This window comes from Barbatula barbatula, assembly GCF_947034865.1.
Source record: "Barbatula barbatula genome assembly, chromosome: 10".
NCBI classification, from domain to species: Eukaryota; Metazoa; Chordata; class Actinopteri; order Cypriniformes; family Nemacheilidae; genus Barbatula; species Barbatula barbatula.
In genome coordinates, this window is record NC_136773.1 from 21,624,346 (window position 1) to 21,650,333 (window position 25,988).

Genomic DNA, 25,988 nt, shown 5'->3' on the forward strand with positions numbered 1-25,988 from the left:
ATGATTTCAGCACCGACCACTGAACAGCTCATGTGGGGCAGACACGGGGTTATTATCTACATTTTATGAGATATTATCCATAAATCTTCACGCAGACATCTGTGCAATTATATCAGCTGCGTTTCACGGTTGAATTCAAGTCAAGGACTGAAGGAATCAAAGATAAACTCCTAATTGTTGCCTTAAATTAAGAAAAAAATCTGATTTGTACAAAAGTTACAATAGCCTACTATACGTTTGTTGCACTATTAGACCTTTTAGTGGAAATTATTGCTGAAACTAGGCGCAAATTATAGCCTACTAATTCATTGAATGCAGATGGATGGAAAATACGTGATGTGATGGATATCACATAAGGCAGAACAACGCGTCCAAAGAGACATGATATAAATTGGTTTTTAGATTAGATTAGATTCAACTTTATTGTCATTACACATATACAAGTACAGTGTAACGAAATGTAGTTTAGGTCTAACCAGAAGTGCAATTAGCAAGTGCAGGATATACAGTTTGAATAAATACAGAATACAATATTAGGAAAATATTATACAGTGGGCATGGACTATGAACATATTTTACAGTAGGTATGTTCTATGAAAATATGACAGAATAGGAATATTGTTTTATATATTTATTCATGTAAAATGTGTAAAATGAAACTAGGCTATTTTTGTTGATTTGAGCTTACTGTGATATTGTAGGCAATTCTATTTATAGGTATTTTCTATTATAGCATATAAATTGTAACTTCACTACTTATAATACGAAACCCCACACTTTACGCTGTAGCCTATAAATATGTTTTACATTGCAAACAATTATTTATTTCAAACAAACAAAGCAATTTTATGATATTTACCCCTTAGCTTCGCTGCAAACCAAGTCGTTTTGGATAAAATCGTCTTCTAAATAAATAAAACACTTTATATCGTTCTTCTGCCCACACGCAACATCGTGCAGCAAAATCTTACGTAGATCTTGAAGGGGACACGTAAGTTACGTAAATCACGGCTTCTTCACAGAAACACTAGTGGGCGCTCAGTGGCCCAGAAAGCAAAATCCTCATTAAGCTGCATTAGAAACTTTTGGCGCTTTTTTATGGTTTTTGAAGGAATTTGCAAACTTAAAAGTATAATCGTTTCAATCTATCCATTGCCTGAAGATGACACCGACTTTCATATCCTTCGTTACATTTTCTTTGTGATAATATTGACTTAATGTAATGTCAAACAAATAGAATTGGTCCATCCGATCACGAGACAACGCGTTGCAGTTGTTTACACTTTGAAGGCAACTTGGTGTGAAACACGTAGTGTTAAATAATTCTAATATTAACATATTCATAGCCCCCATGAACTACATCTATTAAACCGCGCCCATTTTGAACCTCTGTATGCCATTCTACCGTTTATCCTATTTCTAAGAGACACCCCGTCTGCTTACGCCTCCTCTCCTCTCTCATCAGCATCAGCAGCAGCATCATCAGATGCGCGCAGAACACGCCAAACAGCGCATTGGTTTATCAGCAGGTGTGTGGCTATAACGGAAGATTATCTATATAAACATCACCACCTAATGGTTTTTATAGCTGACTGTATTTTGTCTTCGGATCGTCAACCGGACCGCGTTGTCAGATTTTGATGGTTTAATTTCCAGCGGGTGTGTCGAGCAAGCGGCCGAAGAGGAATACGAATCAAAGCGAGATCATATCTAACACCCGCGTCTCCAGTGTCTGTGGATGGGCTGCGGACATCTGCAGTCTCTGGTTTGAGTCACTAAGAAGATGGCGGACAGGGCAGAGATGTTTTCTCTCTCCACCTTCCACTCCCTCTCTCCTCCAGGATGCAGGTGAGACACAGCATCGATTCGCTTCCCTCTCAATCCTATAGGCAATGGCATCCTTTCAGTTTAACGCAAAACTGACGGTTTATTCGTATAACCTTGCCATTATATGTTTATTTATCTCCAACGTCCTTAAACGCAACCACTCATCCGGAGAACAGCACCAGCATCCGAAAGCATTGATGCTCAGCATCCGCCGTTAATTTGTTTAATCAATAATACGCTTATTTTCATTTGAGCACGTGTTTGGGATGTTTTTAATAAATGCCTTTAAATGCAAATATATGTAATATTGTGCCAAAGCTTTGTGAGAAAGACGGTCGATTGTTTTTGCCTGACGCATCCTCTCCGTTAATTGGCATACCGGAGAGGCCCCACGCCCTGTTGTTCATAACTGTAATTTAATGTTTAATCACACTTAACATTATAGTTTTAATTGAACTGTAATATTGCTTAAGTACTCCATATTCTAATGAATTGTACTGTACTTATGCTGCCTGCACACACTGTTCTTGTATTGATTTATAAAAATACGGGCACACAAATATTGACACATTTTATGTCCATGAAAATGATTGGTAAAATTGTATAAAGTGTTACCTGGAATCCACCCCCATCAAACAGAATTTGAGCTTTAATGTTATGTTTTAATTCGCATTGCGTTTTGCATTTATTTGGTTAGTGCACACAGGCGTCTCTGTTTGTCTGATGTGAATGTATATAGAACTAAAGATAATTCGTTTGAATATGTGATTCGGGTCGAATCACATTATGAAAACCATGTGTTGTCAATTCTGTTTCACTGTATAAAGTAAACATGCAGTTACCTCCAGAATAATCAGGTTGTTTCAATTATATTTCATATATTTGACTTTTAAAATAATTCATATTACCAGATGAAGTAGATTGGGTGTTATTATTATCTACAGATAATAAATAATTGAAACTATACAAATGAAAGACATTTTTAAATTAAATTGTCTGTATGAAAATGAAAATGTTGACCTTTTTATTAAAAATGACATTCCATTTTCACTATGGCTGCTATGTCCTGCTGTTCTTCCTGGCACTCAAGTAGACGTGTACCTAGTGTATGTAGTGATATTGACATACCCAATAAAGTCTAGATTTGGGAATGCACTTCAATGCTAAAAGGCTATTGTTTGCTTACAGTTTCTGCAAACACACTCATATAGATTAAGTGCTGTAAAGATGGTCTTCAGTTCAGACTAAACATAACTTCCTTATTGCCCACCACAAACAAGAATAAAAAGCATTCAAAATGCCCTCCGTCTAAATAAATCGAATGAGTCTTACGGATCACATCACATTTGACAGTCTTACAGTCTCAGGCCAAGCGTAGATCAGAATCCACGTGCTGGACCAGGGCAGGGCAGGTGATATCAGCTATGCTCTAAACAGGAAGTGACAGCATAAAAAAGATGATGTGAATGATGGTTTTGTTATGGAACTAAGCAGTCTGCATCTCTCCCTCTCTCTCTCCCTCTCTCTCTCTCTCCCCTCTCTCTCTCCTCTCTCTCTCTCTCTCTCTCTCTCTCTCTCTCTCTCTCTCTCTCTCTCTCTCTCTCTCTCTCTCTCTCTCTCTCCCTTTCTCTCTCTCTCTCTCTCTCTCTCTCTCTCTCTCTCTCTCTCTCTCTCTCTCTCTACTCTCTCTCTCTCTCTCTCTCTCTCTCTCTCTCTCTCTCTCTCTCTCTCTCTCTCTCCTCTCTCTCTCTCTCTCTCTCTCTCTCTTGAAAAAAACAAGGGACAATTGTCCACGTGAGCAAGGCATTCCCCAAGTCTATATCTTGTGTGTGTGTGTGTGGGATGTACTAAAATGGCAGGGATTTTCACTGACCGCGAGCGCAGTGTGCACCGTGTATTATTTGTGTGTGTTTGAAAGCCTGGCTCAGCAGTACTCTTAGGTACTGTGTTTCTCAGGAGTGTTGCTCTCTACAAAACACAAAGCTTTCTCAGTTAGACGCCGCATAGACAAGCCAGCAGAGAGACACGCGTTACACACACACAAACTAATGCGGTAAAGAATACATCCAATGGGAAGGAACATCCCAAGTTGTTTATGTAAGCACACGGCTGCTCCCTTTGGAATACTGCAATACTATGAGAACATATGTGTGTATCTTTCTTGCATCTGATAGTTACGCCGATCTTGATATCAGCTATAATTCATAAAACTTTAATCGTTTCAGATTGTACTGATATTCTTCCAGTGTTTGTCGTATGTGCGTGTCATGTGACCCATGATGTAATCAGTGTGCAGATGTCATGATGGGAATATTGATTGAGGTGAAAGGTTCACCATTACTGTATGTGAGCTGTGCTGCCCGGAGTCAGAGAAGAGGTGTGTGTGTGCGTGTGTGATTTGTTGACACTTCTAAAACATGAACAGCTATATAATAATATGTGTCTTATATTTATTTTAATGGTGTAGTATATTAAAAAAACATAGAAAAACAGGATGGTATGAGGATATGTAAATACAGTATGTGCAATAGCTGAAAAGGACTATATTAATGTTTATTTACACATTACTCAAAAGTCTTTCAAAGAATACTGGGTATGATACAGGTGCTTTGTGGTAATCTCTATTTTAGATCTCTTTGGTACGCCATGGCCCATTTTGTAGGTATATGTTTACATAGAATAACGATTTAAAGGAAATATATATATACAACAGTTAATTTACAGCTTAATTATCATTAATCATCAATTTATGAAATTATTTACTGTTGAAAGCTGCAGTTCACCAATCCGAATCAAGTACTTCAGAGAGCCGTATAATAAATTAAAATGTACATCTATGCATTTATTTTGACAGTGTTTTACATCCTTTTTCAACATTTGATTCACAATTTAGAAAAACCTTGTATGGCTCAACTGACCTTTTCATCTTGTTCATCTCTCATTTCCACTCTCTCCTCATTTACTCTTTTGTCTCTCCCCTCCTTTATTCATAATTAATGCAGACTCGTACAGTCAAGTATGTGTGTGTGTGTGTGTGTGTGGTATGTGCTAGGTTTTTATTTCTCTTATTTTGGGGGAGGAAAAAGAACAAAGATGTGTAAAAAAGTCACCTGCTGGCATACTTTTTTAAAATCATCATGTTCGTTGTTTTACTTGTTTCGCATTTGCAAAAATAAAAGAAATATACATCAGTGCCCAAAAGCCTGAGAACCCATTGAAGTCTGGGAATTTATTTATTCCTGCTATGAAACTTTTTAAATAAGTACTCTTAGTATTTTAAATAATTTGAAAGGAAAAGAAAGAAAAATGTCCCTGCTTCCATTGAAGCATGTAAGATGCTCTTTGGAACATTTTCTAATCATATGCTGGGATAACATGGCTCATCAGGTTTGATAGTCCATGCCAAGCTCAAGTGCATGATGTAAATGGGAAGCAAAAAGGGAAATACCAAAGTTTTTTTTAAATGCCTATTTTCTATATATGCAACTATTAATTGAAAACAAACTAGATTGAATTGCCACACGATTCACCAAACTAAGGCCATTTCTGGTGGGATCTGGTTGTCATGGTGACAGCTGCAGAGGTGACCTCACCCTACTTAACCTGCTTTGTGTCTCAGCGGTGTTCAGTTAATGGTGTGACATCACCTCCTGCTCAGCATCAGCTACTATGGCAACGTCTTTTGATTGGCAGTTCTTTGCATCCCCAGGGACTGAAACACGCCCCACCTTTTGTAATTAAGATTTATGGGCTGGAAGGAGCCAACTGTTGGTTAGTGGGGAGGACAGCATGCAAAAGGGGGCTTTAGAAAGAACATTAGGACCCATTGGGTGATTGCAAACACTCATCAAGAAACCTAATAAATAATATCTTAATTTATGAGATTGATAGGGCTGTCTGTATAGAGGTTAGTGGTTCATTGGGAAAACAGGTGTTGATCTGTGATTAATTTCACGTGAAAAGCACCCCATCTTCGGTATGAATGAAATATTTCACGACCTGCTCATGACCTCATCTTTTCCTTGACGCTGTTAGCTGCTTTCTTGAAGGATCTTGAAGGCTAAATTAATTTCACATTAAATAATCAGTTTCTTATCGCAAACACACGTACTGTACATGCAAATTCAAGTGCACTAATTTGATCTTCTGTGGAGAAGAAATGAGTTTGTCCGGCCACAGCGGTGGGTGGTTGCCGGGGCATTGCTCTGCGGTTGCTTAAGTGTTCTGGGTGGATTTTAATGTGTTGCTGTGTGGTTGCTATAATGTTCACCCCCCAAGTCTCTGTGATTATTTTGCACTTTAGACATGGTTTATGGCTTAGTTTGGGAGATTGTAAGAAACTCTTACCCTAAATATGAGCAATAATACCAATAAATGCAGAATAAATAAACAGCATCTGAAAAATACAGGAATTACCTGATTCATTACATTCATTTATTTCAGAACTTCAACCACACACACACTTTCCTAAATGTGTTTGTGCGTTCCAGTATGAGCACAGCTGCTGAATCGGGTTTTTGTGAACTCATTTATAATTCATGTATGGCAGGGAGTCTGTAACTAATATCACAGAGTGGTTTGAGAGCAGTGTTTCTTCCAGAGGCTGCATGTATAAAGTTAAACCACTGCTTAGGTTAGATTTGAGCATGGACAATAAGTAAAGAGAAATACATCAGACTACAGTACAGAAATATGTTGAAACTACATTTAGGATCACCACTAATGTTGAAACCATCATGATTGTTAAAATATAAAAGTTATCCAAAGAAAAATTTATTAATTCACAAAAAATATTTTTCAAATGGAGAAAAAAACTATTAGAGCACAAAGAACACTCCTCCCGATGCTGGTTGAAATGATGCCTTAAGAAGCTGGTTTAAGGAATAGCTTACATTTAAAATAAAAATTCTGTCATCGTTTATTTGCCCTCTTGTCATTTAAAACCTGTATAACTTTCTTTTGCAGAACACAAAAGAAGATATTTTGGAAAATGTTGGTAACAGAAAACCGTTTGATGCAAGTCAATTGGCACAGCGGTTTTTGGTTAGCAACATTTTTCAAAAATCTTATTTTGTGTTTTGCAGAAGAAAGAAAATCAATGACGACAGGGGGACTAAACGATGACAGAATTTTCTTTTTGAAGGTCAAATATTCCTTTATTTAAATACCAAAGGCACATTTAACAAATTGCTAAAGATGCTAAAGTATGATATCATTTGATTTATTTCTGGTTAATCTTATGACTAAATCGTACAATTGTGTTATTCCATACAGTAGTTTGAATGAGTTGGATGAGTAGTTTTTATTCTAAAATATGGAAATAAAAAAATGAATAAGTGACCCCAAATTTTAAGCGGATATGTTTTGTGATGTAGAGGCATCCGTTTGAGAGATTTTCTATGTAGTAATGTATGTTATATATAGTATTACATTGCACACATGGGTATGTGTCTCAGATGAAAGTGAATCACATGACTATCAGAGGAGAGATATTCTTGGAAATCCTCTGATATTTTCCTGATTTACCAGAAGTTCCTTAAAATGCTTTCTCAACTCATACAAGCAACTGTCTGGATGTTTATGTGAGATTATTCCCACAATTTCAAGTTTGATCTCTTGTAAAGGTTATGACAGAGGCTCATGTCGAAATATGTTCAGCTCTCTAATCCCTGTAAATGCATTTTATATTTGTGCTCCGATCAGGATGGCAGGCTGTCAGAAACATTAACATTCTTGCATTTTATTCAAATCTGAGGATTATTTCGCTGAACCAATCAGAGCTGTACACTGGTTGGATTATAAGATCCATTTCTATGGTTTCATGCTTTAACAGTCGCAATACTGTACATCTGTTCTCTTTGAAGCTGACGAGAATGGAAGTCCACAATATCTGGCATTCCCTACACCATCCGGTCTCCTGCCCGCTAACCGGAAATCAGACCCACATGCACCATAGGTTGATGAATAGATCATAAAAGATGAGATTGTATATAAACTTTATTTTCCGTGTGCTGTGCTTTGTGGTTTGGTGATACTTTAAAAGCAACGTCATTTTCATGTTTGATTTTAGAAAAGCCTGCATAGTTGGAAATGGATTCAACAATGGCGGAGAAGAACATCTCGACCGCTGTCTTCCTCTTTTGTAGAATCTCAATGATGGAAATGAGTTAGAATGATCGCATTAAACATCATGTGTGTTGAGGTTTGACCGTGAACACAAAAATCTAGCAAACTAGAAAATCCCCTTGAGTCATATATTGCCAAATATAATTCACATTTCTTTGATTCATTTACATGTGAGTAAGGAACACTGTATATGGAGACTATAAATAGATAAAAACTGCAAACTGCATTCTGCCAGATTTTCATCACAGCACTAATCGTGTTTGCCCACATAACGCTGTTGTTATGAAGTGCACAGATGATATTGCTGTCATTTTGATGCAGTGTGACACACAGGGGATTGCTTCTTAAAGACGCAACTTATCATAAGCCACCAGAAACCAAAAATATCCCACAGTTACTGGATTTTCCTGGAAACCACACGTTTTTAATTAGTCAATTGTTTATTAAAATTGTATTGTTTTATATTAGTTGAATTGTATGTATGGAGATGAGTGTATGCACAGTATTACCCCATTTGAATTTTGTTTCCCCATTTTAAACAATCTAAAATAAGAATAGCATTTGACACATTGAAATTGGTGTACATTGATATATTTGGTAGATAGCACAAGGCATTTTGTACTGTTGTATCAGTCACCCACCATGACGCTGAAAGCTTCAAGCTCTACCCATTGAGCTACAGGTTGTAAAAACATTTTAACCCAAAGGTTCAAGTGGCTTTTCATTTAAAGAAAAGAGCAGCATTAGATGAAATACACCAGTATTAAATAATTAAATAATAATCAGTTCCAGACATTTTGTTTATTCGCCTAACTGCAGGCTTTCTATGGCTGCAAACAATCCAAATTTGACATGTTTTATATTCTCTATCGGTTTGTAACAAAAGATAAGATAGTACTATGACAGATTTGTACAAAATATTTGCACAGATAAAATAAAAAATGTATGTACACTGAGACTTCTGAAATACACTCATTAAACAAGACCCTCCTCCTCCATCTTCTCATTTCCTGTCTGTGCTCCTCCATACGTTAGAGATGTGCATCTGTGGTTCTCTGACAGAAAAGCTGCATTGCAGTACTGCTCTCAGCTGAGCGGGGTTTTGGCGCGATGCAATCGTCCCTGTGTCAGTGGCTGGCATAGAATCCGGGTTAATGCATTTTGCTGATCCAAAGCACAGCCAAATAAGGCAATTCAGAGGCTGGCCCTGTTTAACAACATGCTAACCCAGTTAGTCATAATAATAGATAGATCTAGCTGGTTATGAAAAAGGAAATGGATGTGCGTACGTATAAACACAAATGTGTAGACTGTGTATACACAGTATGTGATGGAGTGTGCTGGACTGAGTGACCTTGTGATATTCTTAGGCCGTTGACCTGTGTGTGTAGAATCAGCAGATTTATTTTGGCAGCTCATAATTCAAATCATACTTCTTCAGAAACACGCACAAACCTTTTCAATGCATCTAAATTATATAGATATGTGTAATTTATAAATAAAGTAGATTTCATATTATTTTTTCAAATTTAGGACATTCCTAATTGGATGCAAGGATTCCCTATATGAGATGACATAATCTCTATTGCTATTTTAATTATAATTATTGTATACAGGCGATTTGCTCTGTGTTTACGCTGATGAAAAATAAAACAAAATAATCCATCACAGAAATCCTAAAGGTTTACATTATAATGCCATTATGAACCATTATTCTTTTTCCTTTCCAAGTAGGATTAATCTGCCAGGTAACACCCCACCAATCGAATCCACCACACACCTGTAGACATCATTATAATTTTCATTGACCAATACAATTGCCATTATAACCATTAACTGTTTTGGGTAGGGTTCTGTTGTTTTTTCAGCAGGGTAATCTTAGTAAAATGTATTTTTTTAAAAACATTATTTTATGTTTCTGATGCAGGCCGGCTCATGACATCAGTTTGGAGGAGTTTGATGATGAAGATTTGTCTGAGATCACAGATGACTGTGGCATAGGCCTCAATTATGATTCTGACCCATATGAAAAGGTAAGTGGCATTCACAAAACATTTCTGTTCTTTTAGTCTTGATTTAAGCACTGTTTGGGATGTGACGCGTGTATTCTCGCGATAGCTGTCAATAACACATGTAACCAAAGTGACCTGTGAAAAAACCAAAGTTGGCGGCTTATGTAGAACCGGAAACTCTCATCACAGTTGACTTTAGTAACATTTCTGTCCAATCGATGCGTGCGTTTATCCATCAGTTCTCGATGAGAACAGATCAGCTTCGAATGCTTCTCAACGATGGGGTGACATGCTATTTCGTGCATTATGACTTCTTTACACTGTTGAACGTGCTGGCTTCTCATGCTTAACATGGTCAACTTGTTAAAAAACGAGTTGAACGTAGGATCAGAACGTATGTATTTCTGTGCTTGATACACTCACCCAGTGTCCAACTTGTTTCTGAAAGATTTTTATAAGTCTGGATCCCTGTTTCGTAACAGGAATCCTATCCTATTTTATTGGGCAATTATCCCGGAAAAGCTCGCCCACAACAAGGTGAAAGAAATAGCGAGAGGAAGAACCTCTTATCAAGATTGGCTGCGCTGCTTCAAGATAGGCTGCGCTGTGGGCCTGCAGCTACAGCTCGTTACTCTTGCGATAGTGAGAGAAGTTGCTTGTCTGTTTGTTTAAGGCATTTCAATGATGTGTTTTATATAAACCGTGGATATAACGCTGGATTTGGAGATCATTTAAAACTGATAGATGGAGTGGTCCCAGTGTTAAAAGATGACGGACATGAACTACACGCGGTAAGTCAAAAGAGTGTCAAAGGTCTGTGTTTTGTAGTTTTGTAATGATCTGCACAGTCTTTACTTTGAAGTGGTATGCCTTTTTAGTTATGATGATTTACCCGCAGATGCCCAGCAGTGTTGCCAACTCCTTAAGTAGCTAATGCTTAACAAAACAATATCAAACACATTAAAACAGAACTTACCGAAATAAAATGAACATAAAAATCAAATAAAAAAACTAAGGATAACTGTTACCAATTGTTACTACTTTTACCAAGTTTACCAATGTATTATCTATCTTTTTCGCATTACATATTATTGTGTTGTGTCATCACAGCAGAGGACATCCTTCAAAAGTCCATCTATGCTTAATTTTTAAGTTTCTTTTTCAATTTGTTAAGAGTTTATTTATTACCCAGTGATCATTTCCAAGTACCTTTACAGTCATGTCAAAAACATCTAGTATAGTGTTGTATTGATAGAGAGGAAATTGAAACACAGCATCACCACTTGAATCAAACAGCTATCGATGGCCGGTGGCAGAGCAGGAAATATAGTTTTTTTATGGAAGTAGCTGTTCCCACCATTGGTAGTGGTGTCATCACGTCAACGCCCAACCGTGCATGTCGAAGAACCCATTTACACGCAAGGGCTGAAAGCTTTAAAAGTAAAAAAATATTATATGCCGATGAGGACCTAAACCTGAATGCACACCAATTCATGGGGACTCGTGTCAACGCAAAAAAGCTTATAAATTGTACAGAACTATATTTTTTTTAAATAAAAAAAATGCTAAAAGCTTTCTATGATCTTTAGGTTTAGGGGTTGGGTTAGGGCAATACAATATACAGATAAAAATCATTACGCCTATGGACTGTCCCCACGGAGATAATAAACCTGACATGCTTGTGTATGTCGTGGCTGCACTGAGGGAATGTAAATGTTTCATTGCAGTGGCTGCGTGCCATGGCTGCAGTAGAAGGGTTAGTGACCCAGTGAAGTTTGCTGCTATGCAGACTTATCAGCTTTCTGCATTTTTGTCTTATTGCAACAAGACTTCTTGCTCTCTCATCACCCTCCCATCTTCCTTTTACCTCGGTGTTCCTCGGAAATGTTCAAACATGTGCATGAAGCCTTCGATTCACAGGGTCACGTGCCTTTGGTGTGTCAAATTGATTTAAATGCAGTGATGTGGTTCACACAACCGCATGCTCCGTGATCATCTAAGTGTGCGATGACCTCAGCAAAGGCAGATCGATTAGTTGGTTCGAGCTGGTGATTGGACGATCCACAGGCTGGTGTTTTATCGATTGGTCAGTTTAGCTGAAAGTAGGCAGAGTTCATGCACTGTTATTATTTTATCTCAACGTCTAGTGGCACTAAACTTGTACATGCAGATGCACACCAGCATGTCCCAAAGGATTATATCACATGGAGGCAACACTGCATTATGTTTGAAGGGCCAGTCCCTATGTCTATGTAACTAGAGACTGTTAAAAGAAGAAGATATCTGTTTCACAAATTAATGTGCCATTTAGAGCACAAGGCATTGTATAGGTTTATACCAATAGCTGTCTGTTTGTGGTATCGATGAATACGTTTACTTGTGTACCAATAATGCGATTATTTGTGATAATCGGAGTAAGAATTTAATCGTAGAACTTGTTTACATGACACAAGGAAACCTCTTCACTCCAATTTACATGTTATAATTTTATATTTTTTTTACTATAATATACACACAGTACAAACGATGCTCTCGGATACAGTAGGTGCATTATTGGCTAATGTTACCATTTTAATGTATTAAAATCAAATGCATATGCAGCTTCTGGATGTGGTTCGGACGCTGTCATCGTGTTCGCGCTGTCTCTGGATGAAGGTAAGGAACAGAGACTGCTGGCAGTGAGTTGGGTTGACGGTCAAACTTTAGAATGTCATGTTTTCTATGAATCTACGATTAAGATGTGCACTTTGTTATAAACATAATAAATGTGTTTAAAAAAGGTCTTTTACATGCCTTCCTACTGCGATTAAAATCGGCATACGCCACATGTGTTACAATGATTATGCTTACTGCGATCATGAGCTTGATCGCATTATTTAGATTGAATGAATGCATTCACATGTGGTAAAGTGTAATCGCAATATTGCCAAAATCCTTTTATAATCACATCATGAGGGTGCATGTAAACGTAGTCAATGTTTAGAGGGTTACAAGACGGAACTGTTGAAATAATGAATGAACATAAATGCAATCCTGGTATGGTGAAGAATAATCTGATGTTTATCATTCAGATAATTTTCTGAAATACAGCGATGGATTAGCCCATCACAATCTTGATTTTAAAGTAAATGTTAGTATGATACATTGATAGTCAACAATATTTAGCTTAGTATACTTGTGTTTTATTTTCAGATGTGTATAATTGTTGGAGATCAGATACCTCTTTGATCGTAATAATGTGTAATGTTCAGTACATTTCCAACCAGCAAATGTACATAGGAGCCAATTACTTTACTTACTTTCTCTCAATCTATCTCACTCTCTCACTTCCTTCGTGTATTATTCATTCTATCACAGCTCTGAGAATACATTTAAAAGATTTGCGTTTCTGGGGTTTTGCATATTACAGTATGCTGTTGATGAGAATTAGCTGAGCAGGGATACGACCTAACTTTTATACTGTGACATATTTTAAGTCAAACAGAATACTTGGCACACAAATAATGTGAAAACAGTGTTTTGTGTGCACGACTTTGGTTATGTCAGCAAAAAGCCTTCGGAGAAGGTCAAAACACTGATAAAAAGTTTTAAACAGCACTTTATTTATGCAGAGTTGTACTAATATAAAAAATCTATAATTGTTTTTCACCCTGTCAGGAACACAAAAGAAAATATTTTGAGAAATGTCTTTGTGATTTTGCGTACATGGAATGGAAGTCAACAGGGGGTCAATGTTGTTCGGTTACCAACATTCTTCAAAATATCTTCTTAATATAGAAGGAAAGTCATACAGGTTTGAAATGACATGAGGTTGAATAAATGATGAATGAATCTTTATCTTTGGGTGAACTTTCTCGGTAATGTTTCTGCATTGGTATAAATACTTGTCTACGGCATCAATGGCTCACCGCCCCACCTCCATCCTGCATCCACTGCAGTATACAGCTGCTATCTGATATTACCTTCAGTGTGTGCTTCTTCATCTTGTCCTTCAGTCCTGTTTCACTCCTGTAGTGTTACGTCATGTACTTACAACACTGCATCTTATATTTGTTTATCTCGTTTCTCGTCCCTGCTCTGCATTTAGCATGCGGTCAGCATCGAGCGCTGCATTCATTCATGAGTTCTGTGTGAGTTCGGCTGGCTCAGCAAAACAGTTTTTGCTGCTGTAATGCTGACTCCGTCTCTGAGCGCGGCAGTAACATTGCTGGTGGTCAGAGGTGAGACCTCGTCCTTGGATATTTCATTCGCTCACTCATGCAGTACATCTATAGAGCATTATGGCTTCTTCTGACTCTCTGATGTTGTTATGGGTGTCAGTAGACTTGGCTGCTGCTGGTTTACGTTATTGATTTTGATGACTGATAGATTCAGGTCCCTGCAGTGCCAGACGGTTGTTTAGCTGATACGGTGTGGGACGTTTTTACAGAAATTACCCACACACTTATGCCAAACAACAGACAGAGGAATTTTCACTCTTGTAGCTGAAGCGAATATCAGATGTTGGATGGTATTTAAGTGGCATGAGCTGTATTCCTGGAAGGATCCTGAAACCTGAGGAGCTGTACCATCGATCTTAATCTCCCGTTGCCCAGCCCAGGTTCTGTATGTGCCTTTCATTTCGTTTCTTTTACTTTATGACGACATGAAATCAAACTACACTGTGTAGTCAGTGTTGGAAAGTTATTCCCCATCCGTGGTATTCTTTCAGCAATAATAAAATGAAAAGCACCCTCATTTTTGTCTTTTTTTTATCCAACCATGTGTCCAAATGGAAAACTTTTGTCCAATTTATGTCTGTATGACGTTTATTCTTTCTGCCAGGATCTATCTTTAAACAGTGAAGTACAATTTGCTTTTCAAGTGTGCGTTCAATCTGTGTTGAACATAATATGTCCGAACTGATGGATGGAAGACAATTTCTTTCTCAAACTTACAGAAGCAAGATTACGTTTTTGAATGACATATGGGAGATGTATGAAGAGTTGATGGATATCAGATTGTGTTGTGTATAATCTTTTGGTCCAAGTCTGGTCCATTTAGCCACCTGTTTAAGTTTCAGCATGACTCTATATTTCGATTTTTCTTATCACAGGCACTTTGTTTTACTTAAACCCTCTAAAGGCCATTTTTTAAAAGACAAAATTTCGCTTTTCTTGTTAAAGATTTAAAAAAAAATCTAAAATAGATTTTATTCTTCTCTTTTCATTTTCTCCGAAGGACTGTCTTATTTTAGAAAAAAATGATTTCCACCACCCAGTGTGCTCATTCCAAGACGACTTCCAAGAGTTTGAGATGATTGATGATGAAGATGATGACGAAGAAGAGGAAGCGGATCCTGATGCCCCTCCATCACCATCTGCATCTCCGCCCCCCTCCCCTACTCTTGGGACCCTTAAGAGCCGCCCAACCACTCTTAACCTGACTGCACCGGTTTCACAGGTACTTTTTACCCTTCATCTGAATCACATACAAACTAGAAATTATTTAAACTTTTCTTTTCTCATTTCAGGACTCTCTGAACAACAACAGTAATGTCTCACCTCTGAAGTCGAGCTGGCAGGATTCTATTCGAAACTCGACTTCACAGGGTGATTGTTGCTCACAGCCTCTTTTTGTTACTCCAAAACATTTTGTCTAATGAAGGAATTTGTGGTTATTACTGCTCAAACAAGCTTATTTCATTCATACAATATTAGACTTCTGTAAAACTCTGTTTTATTTATTTCAGTTGTGTTTAATAGGGCTTTTCCCGGCAGATCTGTTTTTTTTTGTCAACATCTTGTTTTCTTTGTTTTGCATAGTGTTTTAAGACTCATATGAAGCGGTTTCATCTTTATGTCAAAATTATGTCTCAAATTATGTATCAAAGCCCCTAAAACTCCAAGCTTTTTATAGTATCCTCATTTGGCAATATCCTTGTTCGCTTAATCCCTGTTAAAGATCATATACAAATAGACAGATTGTGAATAGTTGTTGCTCTTTATTTCAGGCTGTTTGTCTTCTAACCACTCCTGTCTTGAGGATGGCTCCCATGTGACTACCACATGCCCAGCGGCTCCAGGCACGACTGGATCTGCCAAAGGTACACCCTCAAACCTACCAGGAAATTGTGGTCTCCATCAGTCACCCGGCAGACCCCTGCTGTATGACTTTGAGGGCAACAGACGAGAACGGCCTGAATATGGTAAAACATCAGACGGTGTTGTTAATGGTTGTTAAAACCACTCATGAACATGTGACCGTATCGTCCTGAATGTTTTCACCCTAATCAGTGTCTGCTGTTGTCATCAAATATTCTGTGTAACCGCCATTACCATATTTTACATATTTGTCCTTTTCCTTATCCTTGTCAGCACATCTAATATGTCCTCCTCATTTCTTTTTTGAACCAGGCTCATTTGGTCAACATAACTCATCTGGTAGCTCTGAGGTGACTGTCGTCAAACCTGATGTAGAGGAATCCACTCTAAGTGAGCTTGCCCCATCTGTGGATGATTGCACTTCCCAATGCTCTGACACTGAAGTGGACCACGATCTGAATGGCCACGCCAAACATCAACCCTGCCATTCCCGAACCACTAACGACACTTACACTGTCACCACAGAGTCCACCGATAACCCGGAGTTGGAAAATGACGGCACCAGCAGGTGCTTGTCCTCAACTGTACCTCTTGGCAATGACGCAGAGACTCCGTTATCAGATGAGGAGCTGGATAAAGATTTTGAGATCGACTTCATGAGTAAGGAGACCTATGATCAAGCCTGCAAGGACGACGAGGGCTCTTCGTACGTGGAGTTTCCTTGCATTGAACCCACTGAGTCAATTTCGGTCTGTAGCTACGTATCGTCCAGTCGATCAGATGTCCTTGAAGCTGTGGATGAACCTCGACACATGCTTCAGAGTCGACGTGATACTTCTGCGAATGACACAACTTCACCTTCCTCGGATCCCGGTATTGCGGATATGAACACCAAGTGCTACGCAGAGTCAGATCAACACAGCGATGACCTTAGCACGCCCGGATCAGACTCTGATATCGAAGGGGAACTTGAGGCAGCATTTGCGTGTGGCGGTCCACTTGCTAGTAACATGATTTCCTCCATCTCGGAGACGGAGCTGGACCTGACCAGTGAATCCAGCAGCGGACGTTCCTCGCACCTCACAAATTCCATTGAAGAAGCAAGCTCTCCCACCTCTGACCCAGAACTGGATCAGGAGCTGGACACTGAGCAGGACGGTGGTATTATTGGTCTGAAAGCATCTCTTCTGCTGGGTCAGCCGGATCCAATAAAACCAGACCCTTCAAAGGTTCTAGATCCCAGCCCAGATATGTTGCATCTGGATGATGGCCAAGCACTAATGGGTCTGCAGAACGTCGACGACGAACAGGGTTATGAACACCAAGCTGATCCAGATGAGACTCTTCCCCCTTCCGTCCCCTGCGAAGATGGCAACTCTCAACAGTTGTTGCTGAAGATTGAGCCTGACCACAGCCTTGAGAGCTTTAAGCGCTCTTTCTACTTGCCCGTCGGCCCCAGACTCATTTCCTCAGTGGATGACTACGACGGCAACAGCGAGGGAGACTCAGAGTCGGAGTCTGAGGATGAGCTTAGTGAAAACTCAGACTCTCCTTGGCTTCTCAGCAACCTGGTCAACCGGATGATCTCAGAAGGCTCTTACCCAATCAGCTGCCCGGAAGAATGCTTCAATCGTTCAACTTCCATCTCTGACACCATCTCACCTTCATCTGACCTGGAAATGGATGCTTTTAACGAGACGGATGGCTGCAATTTGGAAAAGGAGAATTGTGAAGAAAGGTCACAGGAAGTGATCTTGGAGAGGTCAGAGGTAAAGGTGGAAGAGAAGAAGGAAAGATCAGCCAGCCGTACATATGATGATGGACAGAAGGGTGCCAAGAGGACTGACTCCTGTCTGTTTATGAGCAGCCCCACTCATGACACCAATACAAGGACAAAAAACTATGAGTCGGTGGATTTCACATGTCAGAACTCGTTGAAAAACAAACAGAAGGATGAAGAAGAGGAGGAGCCAAATAATGACCTAATGATGGAGAGAATGAAGGAGCTGGACTCTCCCAGCTTGACTGAAAGTATAGTCAGCGACAAGGATGAGGGTCGGGAGACGGGGGTCGATCAGCGCGATCTGCAGCGAATTACAGAGGTCAAAAACAGCCTAACGCTGGACCTCTCAACAATACAGACCAATCACTGTTTCAGTCTCACTTACTCGACAGATAATGACGAAGATGAAGATGAACGGGATACCTCTCCTTTTCTGGAGGATCTTCAGAAGGTACACTCAAACTATGAAAATGAGACGTACCTTGACAGTTCTCCACCTATTGACGAGAGCGTGCGAGAGTTGAGGAATTCTGATGTTGTGCACGTGCGGCCGGTTGATGACTCGTTGGCGTATGACTCGATGAAGTACACCCTGGTGGTGGATGAAAACACAACGCTTGAGTTGGTGAGTCTGAAACGCTGCACCTCTGTACTGAGTGATGACAGTGATGGACTCTTAACGATCTGTGATGATGAGGCAGCTGATGAAGATGCGTATGAGCGGGGACATATGGTTGGAGGCATGAGACCCAGTTTGCTGTTGAGCTCATCTGAAGAAGACTCCTCCCCTGAGGCGGATATGCCTTTCTCCAAGAAGTTCCTAAACGTGTTTGTCAACGGTACATCGAGGTCCTCCAGTAAGTGAACACACACATGTACTGAACACAAACACAAAAGAAGACCTTTTGACCACCATTGTAATATTTCCTACGATGGTAGTCAGTGGTGGCCAAGAACTGTTTGGTTACGAGCATTCTTCCAAATATCTTTCTCTTTGTTCATCAGAACAAAGAAATTGACAGATTTGGAAGAACTCAAGGGTGAGTAAATGATGACAGAATTTTCATTTTTGGGTGAACCATTAGATTTTTAAAATGATGTTCGTTGTGCCAATACTTTTAAAGTTTATATATTTTATAAGTTTATAAGCCTTATTTAAAATAAAATAAATTGGACTAAATAAAGAAAAATGATCCAATAACAGCCCAGACTAGATGGAAACTCTTTTAATATTGTTTTATCGACATCTCGGGGTAAAACATTTATCAAGCTTTCATCAAAAAAGCCAATTGAAATGTTTTGCAAATTCTGAGAGTGAAAGGGTAACTAAACTGAAGATGCTAAAATATAACAGTTTTGACATATTTTTATTTTATTTTGCCCTAACACAATTCACATAGTTACATTTGTGTTTGTCAATAGTTTAGATGAGTTCACATTTATTCTAAAATGTGGAAGAATATAAAAAATAATGAATTAGTAATTGAAACTCATTGACCGGTAGTGGTCGTTTCGAAAGATCTAAACAAAATATATTTACTATAGAAGCAAATCTTGTTAATATATATATATTTTTAATATTTTAAGTACACTAAGGGTCTTTATGCACCAGACGGACAAATAATAGAAAATGTACTTTACCTTGATAAAAGGTAAAAGCTTTTTGCCCATATCTAAATTCATTTCCGTTCACTGATCTATTTTAGGCTTTTTTAAGTACAGCTTAAGAGATTTAGATGATCATTTTACATAATTTAGGAAGCTGTCTCACTGAACAGAATGGGTGTTTAATAATCCTAATGAGATGCATCAGAAGATGAAGGATATAATGTGACAAAATGAGTTTTAAATTACTCTGTGACCCACACATGCACAGATGTTATACCCAATGTCTGAACCAGTTACAGCAACTGATGAGCAACGAGAAACACTGGCTCTCATTGGTTTAAAATTATTTTAATTGTAAGAATTATTATAATTATTCTTAATTATATGTTTAACATGAAATATGTTCTGATTGGCTGTGATTTCATCACATTGTACAGCGTTTTAACTTTCACGTGAGTAGAAAAATTAAAAACATTTCAGTTTTTTGCACACATTTTGATCCATTTTAGTTACATTGCATTTAAAATGTATGATTTATGAAGGCATATATGTGTCCTGTATGATTCTGCATTATTAGTGCTCATTAAACCTATTGGGACACGTTTTACTTAAGTGTTAGGATCATGCATATCCTGTATGATGTATGTTTTCTAGGCACAGAATCCTTTGGGCTTTTCTCATGCACTATAAACGGAGAAGAAAGGGACCAGACTCACAGAGCGGTCTTCAGGTGAGTAATACTGGGCCTACCAGCATTCTAAAAACTGCCTCAACTTAAACGCTCCGGGCATGTTTAAAGTTGATAAAAACGTACAGTCACAAATCGTAAAAAAACTCACACGTCACCTTTCATCTATTTTAAAGCATCATATTGACTGCTTAGAAAGTATGATGCAAATAATGCAAACGCCTACACCGCAGGTTCATCCCACGCCATGCAGATGAGCTGGAGCTAGATGTTGATGATCCGCTTTTCGTCGAGGAAGAGGAGGACGATTACTGGTACCGTGGGTACAACATGCGCACAGGAGCGACAGGGATTTTCCCAGCGTATTACGCCCATGAGGTCGTCGGACAGACTAAAGATCTGATGAGTAAGAAAATCTGTAAAATGAGTTATTATTGACAGCATCTACATAAGAACAGATTGAAGAATGCAGACTTTTATTTAGTCCAACAGAAAGATTTCTGATCCAAATACGTTTTTCTTCTTTGGCCTTCCCAATTGAACTTTTGTCAAAGAGACGGTTAGTCAACAGTGTCTGTATGTGTTTGTTTCCATAGCAATGAAGAGGAACCCTGCTTGGATGGAAAGTTTCCGAGTGCAATTCCTGGGATCAGTGGAGGTTCCTTATCACCAAGGCAACGGCATCCTTTGTGCCGCCATGCAGAAGGTACAGTCAGCAGGAAATATTAGCAGTCAGACAGCTGCACATCCCACGAGGCAAGCAGAACAAATATGATTGTGTGTGTAGATCGCCATGGCGAGGAAGAGAACGGTGCATCTTCATCCTCCGTCTATCTGCGAGCTGGAAATAAGCCTACAGGGAGTCAAACTGGTCATGAGTTTGGACGATGAGTACGATTTTTCAGGGGAGGTGAGAGAGACTTTAAAAATACAGTATGGATACACAGAGAATGTGGGTTAGTTGTAAGATTAAAGGATTTTCTGAAAGAGTTTTGAATACAATTTCTGTGTTGCTCTCTCATCCCAGTTTGACAGATGTAGTCACTTCTTCCAAATGAAGAACATCTCTTTCTGTGGATGTCATCCCAAAAACAACTGGTATGCAAACACACACACAGGCCAGGATTATATGTTTTTTTTCAATCAGGCAAAATGATCTCTCAATTTTGATAATGTTGTACAATGAGGTGTTGCAATATACCACGATCAACAATCACAGATTAAGTGTAAATACTAAACAGGATAATATTGTAAATAACTCAGCACCAGTATCTGGTTGACGAAATGCAGGTGATTGTTTAAATAAGCCGTGCTAACCTGTATCTGTGTGTTTTCCTGTAGCTACTTCGGTTTCATCACCAAACACCCGATGCTGAACAGGTTTGCATGTCACGTCTTCGTCTCTCAGGACTCCATGAGACATGTAGCCGAGTGTGTGGGGTGAGTTCTGTGCTCTCAATACACATAAGGCATCGATCCCTGTTATGCTGCGTTCACACCAAACGCGAATGAAGCATTAAGCGCGACATTCAAAACAGCTATGTTCAAAACAACAACAAAGGCGTAGCTTGATGACGCTCTGAAGGCGCTAATAACCAATCAGAAGTGAATGAGAAATCATGTTTATGGGTGATGTACAGTAATAACGTTTAATAAATGTTGCGTTTGATTACATTATTTAATTTAATGAATTAGACGCATTAGACGAAATTCCTAACATTAATTTATTACTATTTAGTCAGATGATCTAAAAATGATGCTTGTTAAGTAAATATATTCATGACACTCGTGCTAAATTAAGAAAAAAACTATCAAACAATAAGAATAACCTCGTTGATCGATATAATAATCATAGGTTTTCTGTTGCTCACCTGTAACACATGCGAGATCAGCTTCTCTGTCTAGTTCAAATTTGTCACGCAACTCTCTCCATTTTGGAAATGGCTAACACGTATCACATCAGCCAATCATATTGCAGCCTGCATTTTGCTGAAAGTTGCAGGCGTTCCATCTAGTGTCTTCGGTAACGCGGATATTACGCCATTGATAGACGACTGCCAGACACGGTCCGTGTCACTTGTTAAAATGCCGATTATCTCTTGATAGTTGGAAACATTTGAGATATTGTAAGTACTCAACTGAACAAAATATATAACACTGGCCTAGTGATTTAACTGCAAAAATATTGTAGAGGTGTTTACAAGGGAACACGTTTTTAGTAAAGTTGAACAAAAAGCTACATGTTGTATTCAACCAATCAGAACATTAACTCTTTACATCATAGAGCAATGATTGGTTGATAACAATAACTATCCTTTAGTAGATATCATTAAATCCTTATTTAAGACCCTCCTTTTCTCCTTGTTTGTTCTAGGCGGTCATTCCAGGAGTACTACCAGGAACACCTAGAATACGCCTGTCCGACCGAGGATATCTACCTTGAGTAGAGGAAATGGGTAACCGTGGCAACTGCTGTCCCTCTCGACAGATGTCTGTTCCTGGGCTCGGCCACTGCGGGGCGTCTGCCAGCCTTTTCAAAATGTAACATAGGCCTCATGTCTTTATTCTCCTCCTCGGTTTCTGTCGTTTTCTCAACATGAACTGAGCTGAATACTCCACATACAGTAGAGGTCTGTCTATTTATTTCAATGTTTATCCGTTTTATGTATTCTTCATTGAGATGGATTGCTTGTTTATTTAACTTTTCTACTATATAATTACAGGGACATGGTGAGGGATGGATACATTGGTTACATTTCATTTTTTATAATTCTGATTTAGAAATATGACTACACATGTTTGAATGCATGGCTTTTGAGGCTTATGCTCACAAACACACACGTACACAATTCAGTGAAATGGCTGCAAATGAAATGCGATCAGAGGTTTGAATCGGAGGCTGGGTTTGTAAATATGTATTTGTTTGATTCTGATACATTACTGTATTTGTACTTCAAAGGATTGGGCAGTAGGACGTGACCTGGAATCCTTGAAAGGTCTACAGATTGTCTGTTCCGGTAGTAGAATGTTTATTGTACGTTTCTGATTTCACCGCAATGTAAATAATGTATAATTCGAGTGGTTTGTAGGTGAAAACAGATGATCACATTAGGGTCTATGGATGAGAAAGTGGGACAGATTGCAGGTTCTGCAGGTGACTTGATCAAATGTATGAAACAAGTTCTGTCAAGAACATTTCTGGGTCATACTGTAGTTTACTTCTGAATACAAAGACAGAATAGGAATTTTTAAGGAAAATGATAACATGTGGACTTGTTTTCGCTGTAATTGAGCATCTACCCCCAAAAATAATTGTGTTTGGATGTTTGTCTGATAATCTTAATGACGATTCTCATTTCTTCCTCATTATACGACATTTTGTTTAGAATTATAATGAGATTTTTGCTCAATTGTAATGGAAGCAATGTCGTAATGGCAAAAAAGAAAAAAATAGTATTAATGTTCTTTATAATTTGTGATTTCAGGATGATGTATGTCGTGGGAATGTTCTTGACAGTCTATCAGAGATTGGCACAGTCCTGTGGGCTTTCAGTTGAACAATACAGTTTCAGATATCTTGTATAATTATCAGGTAATACCTCGATACCTTGTGACGTCAAGTCGAAAATAGTCACGCTTCAGATGATGGCAGGTATATATTTCAGTGAGGAACGTCCAGGAAGCAAAATGAGAAAAACAACTGTCCTTATTCATTTTTGCTGAGGCTATTTAGCTCTAATTCTGACATTATGAAAAAAAGAGCATCCCTCCGAAATGTCGGAAACAGTTGTTCTCTTACTTGTTTTATCACAGTCCTTGTCCTGGCCTTGACTGGACGCGTTAAAGCTGTGCGGACCGGCTCCCCCTGCAGCTCCAAACACTTATTACTTACAATTACATTCGTCTAGTGTACAAGATACAACACAATCCACGATCATATAATAGCGGCAACAAGCTGACAATCATACATTTGACATTCAGTGACTATTGACTTTATTTTAAAATCACATAATGGCCTACATCAGAAGTGAAGCCGTATCCGGGCCGTGCTTGAGACATGAAAATGTCTTGCAGATGAAAACTATATTGCCTTCTAATTATATTAATGAAAGACAGTTATAGCAGTCAAATAGTATCCTGTTTGATTCTAGAATTTGAGGGGTTCATTTTTGTATACGGTACTTTGTCAGGTCCTTAGATCACATAAACGTAGACTTAGACAGGTAGATATAGGAAACAATGTCTGGGCTAAGATTAAGTTCGGAATGGAATATTAGCATACAGTTTACCGCATGCTGCGTACTATTTTACACTATTCCAAATGTTTTCAGAGCTGCTGCTAGAGGTCCACCATGTTGCACACATCTTAACAAGTTAAGCATGGTCTTTAGAACTGCGTTAAAGGATTAACAGCGGTTTTCAAGTCATAAAGTATGCAGTGATAAACATTACAAAAAGTCATATGCGACTGTACTCACTCACATGATCTTATCGTGTGACACGTTTTATAAATAATTCTAGTTTTGTTGGAAATGTTGGCATTTAAAATCCAACTTCTGGCATTTATATTGTCTCACCACACTAGAAATCAAAGATCAGCATTGTAGGAAAGTATGTCGTGCATTGTACTTGGTTATATACTAAATATTCAGCAAAAGGTTGTCAAACACACAGATACTTTACATACTTCCAAACTCGTCGTATGGTAGTATGCCATCCCGAACTCAGCCCAACACTCCCTGTAAGTGTCACACGACTGGCAACCCCAGCAGCCTGCAATCTGTTTCCACGGTTACCCGTTGATTTGTGATGGTGACATTCTCAAAGAGGGCAGAAACTTGACGGATTCAATGTGACTTGTTTTGTTTAGATTGCTGTAAATAATCTAGAGTCAGCATCGCCATGCTGTGTCCTTTCTGTTGAGTATGTTATTGAGATAAATATGTACATTTAAAAGAAATAATAATAATATTGTTGATGATGTTAATCTCACAACCAAAAGCCAACTGCGATGGGGTCAAAAGATATAAATAGCTCGGAATTAGTATTTGTACCTTTCCTTTATCCGCTTTACATTGGTATACATCTGTCCGTTGGATGTGTTGTCATCTTGTGCGGAGTTACATGCAACAGATCTGCTGTGTCACCAGATGTGTAATTTAACTTCATACACGCACAGAAACACAAGCGCCGTCCTCTGCATTTCACCATCTAACGGGTCAAATCAGCGATCATGTTCGTCTCGTTCCTGAGAGCTTCTGATTCTTTAGATACGACTGTTATATTTTTTGTTCATGCAGTAAATATCCTAAATGTTTTAGCCTTCACTTAGCGATTTGTAGTGACAAATTGGCTGTGGAACCCCTAACACATTCAGGCAGAGCATCTAATACTTACCGATAACTTAAGCTTGGGTAGCTGAAATAAAAGGAATACAACCTTCTGGACTTAAACATAATTCAGTCCTTCACTGTATAATGGAAACAGCTTCAGTATGACGAACTATGTATCTTGTATCTTTAAAAATGACAACTTGTAAAAAACAACAAAAAAATCTCACTGCCTTGTCATGGATTTGGTCTTATGAATAAAATACTATATGCTTGATGTCACCAAAGTGTTTCTGTTTGATTGTTTGTCAAAGCTGAGGACCGCTTGTTCTGGAGGTAATTTAACTTATTATATTTTTAAACGGACAACGAAGGCGAGCGCACAGAACCCCTTATTATTTTGTGTTCCACAGAAGAGTCTTCGGAAGAAGTAAACAACGCTGGTCCAGAACAACTTCATGGTTCAGTTTTTTCACACTACACAAATGTATGAACAAAAGGCAACTAATAGAACATTTATAACCAAATCCA

At 38.5% G+C, this 25,988-nt stretch overlaps 1 protein-coding gene across 4 annotated transcripts; it reads left to right on the forward strand.

Annotated features, from left to right (window-relative positions):
- Window positions 1-1,424: 1,424 nt before the first annotated feature.
- mapk8ip2 (mitogen-activated protein kinase 8 interacting protein 2) lies at window positions 1,425-25,741 on the forward strand. 4 transcript variants are annotated; one of them, XM_079465857.1, is made up of 14 exons: window positions 1,425-1,529; window positions 1,657-1,848; window positions 9,881-9,986; window positions 15,186-15,407; window positions 15,478-15,556; window positions 15,958-16,152; window positions 16,361-18,688; window positions 20,094-20,169; window positions 20,361-20,533; window positions 20,724-20,833; window positions 20,915-21,037; window positions 21,155-21,225; window positions 21,469-21,567; window positions 22,502-25,741. In XM_079465857.1, the coding sequence occupies exons 2-14, from the start codon at window positions 1,784-1,786 to the stop codon at window positions 22,572-22,574; spliced, it is 3,720 nt and encodes a 1,239-aa protein (XP_079321983.1). In that variant the 5' UTR covers window positions 1,425-1,529; window positions 1,657-1,783; the 3' UTR covers window positions 22,575-25,741. The 4 variants fall into 4 exon arrangements, with proteins under 4 accessions (XP_079321983.1, XP_079321984.1, XP_079321982.1 ...); XM_079465858.1 differs by having other exon boundaries at window positions 1,452-1,848; window positions 15,958-16,050; XM_079465856.1 differs by having other exon boundaries at window positions 1,461-1,848.
- Window positions 25,742-25,988: the final 247 nt, after the last annotated feature.